Source organism: Sinocyclocheilus anshuiensis, unplaced genomic scaffold (assembly GCF_001515605.1).
Source record: "Sinocyclocheilus anshuiensis isolate Anshui unplaced genomic scaffold, SAMN03320099.WGS_v1.1 scaffold112, whole genome shotgun sequence".
Classification (NCBI taxonomy): domain Eukaryota; kingdom Metazoa; phylum Chordata; class Actinopteri; order Cypriniformes; family Cyprinidae; genus Sinocyclocheilus; species Sinocyclocheilus anshuiensis.
The window spans coordinates 2090841-2097882 of NW_015557175.1; the positions used below are offsets into that span (position 1 = coordinate 2090841).

Sequence of the window (7042 nt, forward strand, 5' to 3'; positions counted from 1 at the left end):
CTAAGTCACAAGTAGGATACAACACACACACACACACACACACACACACACACACACACACACACATATATATATATATATATATATATATATATATTCTAGGCCACTAATTGCTCAGCTGAAACAAACACTTACCGTTTCCATGTCCGGTGTAAACCCTCTTCATCTAGGACTCTCCTCATGAGAGCTGTCAGTCAAAATACACTTCACCGGGAGTCCGTCACTGTATGAGGTTACAGGTTTCAGCGTTGCACACCAACTGAATCTCGAGTAACGTTTTGATGGAGTTCTCCGGTGACTAACTGTTTAAAGAAAAGGCTCGGAGGCGAGTGTCTCATTTCAGTAGCCATCAGCGCTCTTTTTTACAGTATGATTAATTACGGTTATTACTTAACTACCGTCTTACGTTACATTGCCGTCATTCGCAGCGAGATGGAGCCCATAAGCTTCGCTCAGAGGCCAAAGGATTCGTTGAGGTTTAAATGCTGGGGCCCCAAATTTGCGGAACTCATGAACACTCTGCCTTCCCAGGACACAGATGCGCAATTATATCATTACCTCATCAGTGAGTGACAGGATCAAAGCTCCTGGTCCTGCTGGTTACACTAAGGCAATATACAGCCTGTTCCAGCATACCAATGCGATTTTTTTTTCTCAGTTTTGTCTAAAGGCCTTGACTTAAATGCTCTGAAATAGTGGTAAGTATTGTTATTTAAAATAACATATTACAAATAATTTAATGCATACAATTAAAATGAATAAAGAGGAAGTATTAAATTGTGTTCATCTCATTTTAGCACACAACTGCCGAAAATATGAACAATAAGAATATGAAATTAATTCTAAACTATATTTAGGGATCTATATTTAGCCAACAAGAAAAATAGTCAACGAAATAGCTCAGTACCACGGGATACATGACACTGAGTGATTGTATTTGCATATACAGTAAAAGTTCATACTGAAGTTTTTTTTTTTTTGTCATTACATCATTGCCATATGTACATTTGAGTTATTTCATATTTGATCACTTTTCAATTTAAAGTGTGGAAAATAGTAATAGGAAAAATAAGTAAATGTGTTTCAAATGTAGACGTATTTCTCATATAATCTTGACTCAAATTAAACGAAAGAGAAATACCTATAGCTAATCACCGCATGTTTTATTGTATTCAGACCAAAGCATACGTGTGTCCCACAAAAAGAGACAGGCCACCATTATCTCAAAAACTATGTACAACATGAAAACATGATTATGAGTAGATATGGACAAAATCCTTTGAGTCGATAGGTATAGGGAAACTGCTCTCTAAAAAATGCTGGGTTGTTTCAACCCAACTTTGGGTCAAATATGGACTAACCCAGCTGTTGGGTTACATTTTTACATTAAATTTTTAACCCAAAAGTTGGGTTAGTCCATATTTGACCCAAAGTTGGGTTGAAACAACCCAGCATTTTTTAGAGTGTGGTGTTAGTTATCACACTATATTTCTATATTACAGCAGAGGTTTTTTTGTTGTTGTTGTTGTTGTTTTTTGTAAAAATTACATTTGCTATTGTGAAATGATTTTCAGAAAAATAAACAGATAAACAGTAAAACTAAATAGCAGCCGTTAAATGTGAAAATAAGAAACCATTGTTTTTGGTCAACAAATAATGGACTGTATAAAATAAAATAAAATAAAAATAAATCAAAAAAATATGACAAACAAGTGTGACAACTTACCCCGACCTGCCAATATATTCAAATATTCCTGCGATTAATCTTCAAGTTACATCTTTCAAATACAATCCTTATTAGTTCCCAGTTGTCAATTACGGTTTATTTACCGAACAACTATTATAAGAATATATTTTAGTTTGGTAGAAAGAATTATATATAGGCTAGAATTATATATATATATATATATATATAGGCTACATGAGGGGTATGAAGTCGATGTTTAATTTGGACTCAACCCTGATATTTAGCCCTTGTCACAACTTCGCTGTGTGACAAACTGCCCCACTCTCCTCTAAATCTATGCATAAATATTGTGTGGCATTTTTGTTGCTATTTCTACGTAAACACAAAGGCAGTGTCGCATGTCCGCGCACACGTCTTTGATAGTCATCGTGGTAAAATAGAAGTGCACTTCCTTGAATTGAAAATGCATTTGTTGTGCTCCTCAAATCTTATATTTTTTAAAGACTGTACCTTCATATAACATAATAACAATGAAATATAAGTTTTAGTCGAAAGTACATTTGTAAAACGTTGACGTTGTTAACTCAAATGTGTTGACTAACATACTAAAGCACATGTAAAGTACTTGATTATTTTTAACTGTAGTATGTTATTTGATATTAAAGTATTTTAAAATATTTAAATGTACTAAATAAAAACGTCATCCATACAAATGTGTAATTACACATATATTTAAATTAAATAAGTTTCAATAGAAATTAAATTAAAATATATTTTAGCTTGCCATAAATGTTTATCAGTACATTCAGCGGTGCATTCACTTTAACCATACTTCAAAGACAATAGAATGAAACATGAAATATGTATGTGTAAGTCTCTCTTAAGTGGATGAAAAAGCACCCTTACTTTCAAGTACTTGCATTTAATATAAATTGAAACTATAATAAATTCATGTTTAATTGCAAATAGCATGCAACTGTCTGAAAACATTACATTCAGTACACAGTATAGTCTTTTAAACGATATTATTTTCGTAATAGTATGCTGAAGTGTACTTTTTGTCACGTATGCATGGAGTAAACATCAGCTGCATCGACAATTTTGAACATAACAAAAAACTACACTATCACTGGGGAGCCAGTTATTACAGCGACGTAGTGATGAGATTTTCATAATTTGATATTTTCTTCAGTTACATTTCACTTCATTTGAAAATAAAATGTTTTTATTTTTATTTATTTACTTATTTATTTATGTATTTATTTGTTTATTTATTAGTTTTATTTATTTACTTACTTTTTTTTTGTGACGGCTAGACTGCAAAAACGTTTTTTTTTTTTTTTATAATGACCTGAGGCGACCGTTCAAATCAATTTAATATAAACCACACATAACACGTATAAGTAAATAAATAATTAAAATGAAACACGATATGCTCAACTATATGCAAAAATATATAGTTTGTATATTGCTAAATTTAAATGAATCAAGGAGAGTCAGTGCTGTGGTTTCTGTCATGGAGGCAGGTAATGGACGGACAGCTGAAGTGTAATCCGGTGGTCGCGAGGCTCTTCCTGTGCGTCTGAACCTCAGTCAAGCATTGCAGGCTGGCGCCAGAGACTACATCAGGTGTAGGGTTTCTGTTTGTTGTGGCCTGTGTACACTAATAGGCCTGTTGGATGTCAGTGTCGGCGTCACCTTTTCGGACATCCACTTTGCTTCACCGAAGCACAGACCAATTTAACCCCGATGAATAACCCTAGCGTTATCGTTAACCCTAACGAGGATGACTGGAGGAAGCCGTAGGTTACCTGCAGACTGCAGCAAGGAATAGCTAATATTAGCTATCAGAGGCTTCATGCCCATTCAAAGTGTGCACGTGCCCCCTCAGATTTTTGAGCCAAGTGGATTTTGAATGCAGCTTCCAAAAGACAAAAAATAGCCGATTAATATTTTCTATATTTAATACAATCACACAGAACGTTCAGTGCGTCATATCATCAGCTGGCGCTGAGCAGAGACAGAAGCGTTTTTTCAGCACTGCGCATTATAACCAATCACACACGATGCTGTTGAGCTTATGAACGCAATGGCCAATCAGAGGCGTTCAGATGAGTCATCGCTAAAATGCCGGTGCTTTCTTCACTCGCTCGCTGACTGAATTCCTCTTTTTGGCGAATTCTCTGGTCAGAAACAACAAAGTGCAAATGTGTGTAAGAATCTGTAAGATATTAATTTCATAGTGTAAACAGCTTCAGTGGTTTTAATGGGGGTTTTTGAGAGTGCTTGAACTAGACTGTCAGTGAAAATGTTCTTTGATAATGTAAATGTTCTTTGCTCTCTTTCTGTACAATGAAAGTGTTAGGATTAGTAGCCTAACTTGCAATGTTTTTATTCACATTAACTTTCAATGTTAAATTCACATTAAATACTATGTTAAAAATATGTTATGGCATGACACCCATATCTGTTAATTAAGTAAACAGACTGGTTTTTAAGCATAGTTAATAGACTACATTATTAGGTTACTTTGACCATCGCCCACTATAGATCAACACATAATCTATAAAGGTGAGAATCGAGATATTTCATGATGATTCAGTTAATGCGTTTGGGAATGTTTCGAATAAAAAGGAAAAAATAAATAAAACATAAATGCTGTTGTGGCTGCTGTGTGTCACATGGCGAAACAGTGAATTTCCAGTGGTTCTCTTTTGTGATATTTAGATTTATTCAGAGATGATTGGTTGCAGGAAGCGAATGTTGTGAATATATTTTAAATGTTTCCAGTCATTTCACGCCAATTAAATTTCATAACAGGTATATCAGTAACGTTCGATTTCTAAAAGAAGGCCTTCGAAAGGCATTAGAAAAATATTAGGCTTATTATTAAATGCAATTGTTACGTTAAAGAGTTATTTCTACCTGATCTTACCCTTACATTTGGTTTGCTGTGTGACCAAATTTAGGTTGATTCCGTAATGTTAAATAAATTATATATATATATATATATATATATATATATCAATTTAGATGTTCCCACATGAAGCACATTTTTAGTTCGCCAGTTTTTTCAGTGCATGCAGCCCAGTAACATTGACTTAACACTCTAACATCAATGGCTAACAACTATACAATCCAAAAGTAATGTTGTTTCAGATCTTATGGTCAAGTTAAGACAAGCCAAACCATCTTAATGCTTTAATATTCCAGATGAACTGACACACTTGCGCGACGCCTCAACGTTCTCCATTTTCACCTGAAATAATGTATTTCCACTTGAAACAGCCCTTAATAAATTAACTTCGTTTCTGTAACCTAACGTAGTGATGTGAAATAATATTTTTGATTAAACCCTGTTCGTGTTATAACCTGAAGTAGTTTACCTTGTTTGGATTACGTGACAAAATGGTGTGGATTTATACACATTCAGAACTGATCATGTGGTCAAACCACTCAACTTTAAACTGCATAATGAATGGCATTTCAGTCACAACGATCCTCATTTGGAGACTTTTCTTAAACAGCCCAACACTGTTGTGAGCTGGGACAGGTGATGATGGGTGGCACAGAATGGGAGGGCTCAATCTGAGATAAGGACGCTCTCTATTAGATAAGAGCGCTTCTCTCCGCACCTTCAACCAGCGTCTAATAGCAGCGGAAAGAGGAAGATAGAGGCGACTCTTCATCTAGTGTTGCTTCCACGAGGAGATACACATATATAGTCAAGCTCCAAAGGAGAATTTACTACAGTTTACCTGTGGACATCTGTGGGAACTTCACGAAGTCAACTGATGTTGCTTTGAATTTGACAAGGTGAAACGAAGAACCTTTCTTCCACCTTTATCCAAGCACGCACGCAAATCTGTCGCGATGCTTCCGAGTCCTGTAACCTCAACTCCATTTTCGGTAAAGGACATCCTCAAACTGGAACAGCAACATGCTCTGAACCCCAGTGGATTCATGGGTGCTGAGCAGGACACTGTCCCGCTGCAGTCGCTTCAGCTTCAGTGCATGCAGAGCACGCTGAGCCGGAGCCTGGGTCTCCTCTACAGCCCCGAGAAACACAGCGTGATCGCGGGGGAACAGGTGAAATGCGCCCTCAATTCAGACGACTTTGACATCGTCAGAGGCTCCTGCGGATCTCCAACGGAGGAGGAGATGGATCCGAGCGAAGAAACAAGTAGGATATTTACAGTTAATACTGCTGTTCAATCATTGCAAAGTGAAGGATTTATTTTTAAATCCTTTGCGTTAAACAATCCAAGTGTTTTTGTTACAACCAAAACTGCACTGAAAAAAATGTTTCATTCATCCAATGAAAAAAATGTAGGGTAATGATTCACAATTCACATCTATATTTTTTTACTTGAGCCAATGGAAAAAATAGGCTCTTAAAGGCTTTAAAAAAAAATAGATATGAATCATTACCCTAAATTTTTACAGTCAGTTTTTACAGTCTGTTAAACTGTAAAGTTCCACAACGAACTTTTTTATTCTAGGCTATTTTTTTAATCATAAGTTGACTGCTAAATTCTACAACAATAAAAGCGATATTAGACATTTAATTAGATGTTAGTAGTCTAGTAGTAGTAGTAGATGTCATTGTAGTTGTAGTAGTAGGCTAGCCTACAGTATTATTAACAACAAAAATAATAGAACTATTAGGCCTATTGTTTTTGTATAGGCTATATTAATCCCTGCGTTCAATGCAATTCAGTTCACATTTATAAGCATACATTTTATTCTTATTGTATTTATTTCATATATTTTTTTCGAATAGGCATGTGTCCATTTGACGATTCCAGTTATAGAAGAGATGAAACACCGGGGGAGAACGCAAAGCAGAGGCTGCGCAGGAAACCTCGAGTGCTCTTCTCTCAGACTCAAGTGTTTGAGCTGGAAAGACGCTTCAAGCAGCAGAGATACCTGTCAGCACCCGAGCGAGACCACCTGGCTCACGTGCTGAAGCTCACCTCAACACAGGTCAAAATATGGTTCCAGAACCGGAGGTACAAGTGTAAGAGACAGCGCCAGGATAAAAGTCTGGAGCTGGCCGGCCCGCGGAGGGTGGCGGTGCCCGTGCTGGTGCGAGACGGCAAACCCTGGCATGCAGCTCCGTACAATGTCACTGTGTCATATCCCTACAATAACTATTACAACAGTTATGGAAACAACCCATACCACTGTAACCTCACTCCTGTACCACCGTTTGCCAACACAAGTCAAATACCTAACCACTTTGTGGATATGAATTTGACGACGGGAGGTGTCGATGGGATCAGGACTTGGTGAGACCTGCCATCAGTCCTGGAAGAGAAGATTTCGGATTAAGACTATTTAACCGAATGGCAC

The 7042-nt window shown here is 36.6% G+C and overlaps 1 protein-coding gene across 1 annotated transcript; it reads left to right on the forward strand.

The window, feature by feature from the left end:
* Positions 1-5560: 5560 nt before the first annotated feature.
* On the forward strand, positions 5561-6982 carry LOC107678399 (homeobox protein Nkx-2.5-like). Its single transcript, XM_016473637.1, has 2 exons — positions 5561-5870; positions 6471-6982. The coding sequence occupies exons 1-2, from the start codon at positions 5561-5563 to the stop codon at positions 6980-6982; spliced, it is 822 nt and encodes a 273-aa protein (XP_016329123.1).
* Positions 6983-7042: the final 60 nt, after the last annotated feature.

Excerpts from the sequence above, each read along its gene's own strand:
- LOC107678399 (XM_016473637.1), top strand. The coding sequence starts at position 5,561 with ATGCTTCCGAGTCCTGTAACCTCAACTCCATTTTCGGTAAAGGACATC. Across the intron at positions 5,871-6,470 it reads GGATCCGAGCGAAGAAACAA|GCATGTGTCCATTTGACGAT; the intron begins GTAGGATATTTA and ends TTTTTCGAATAG.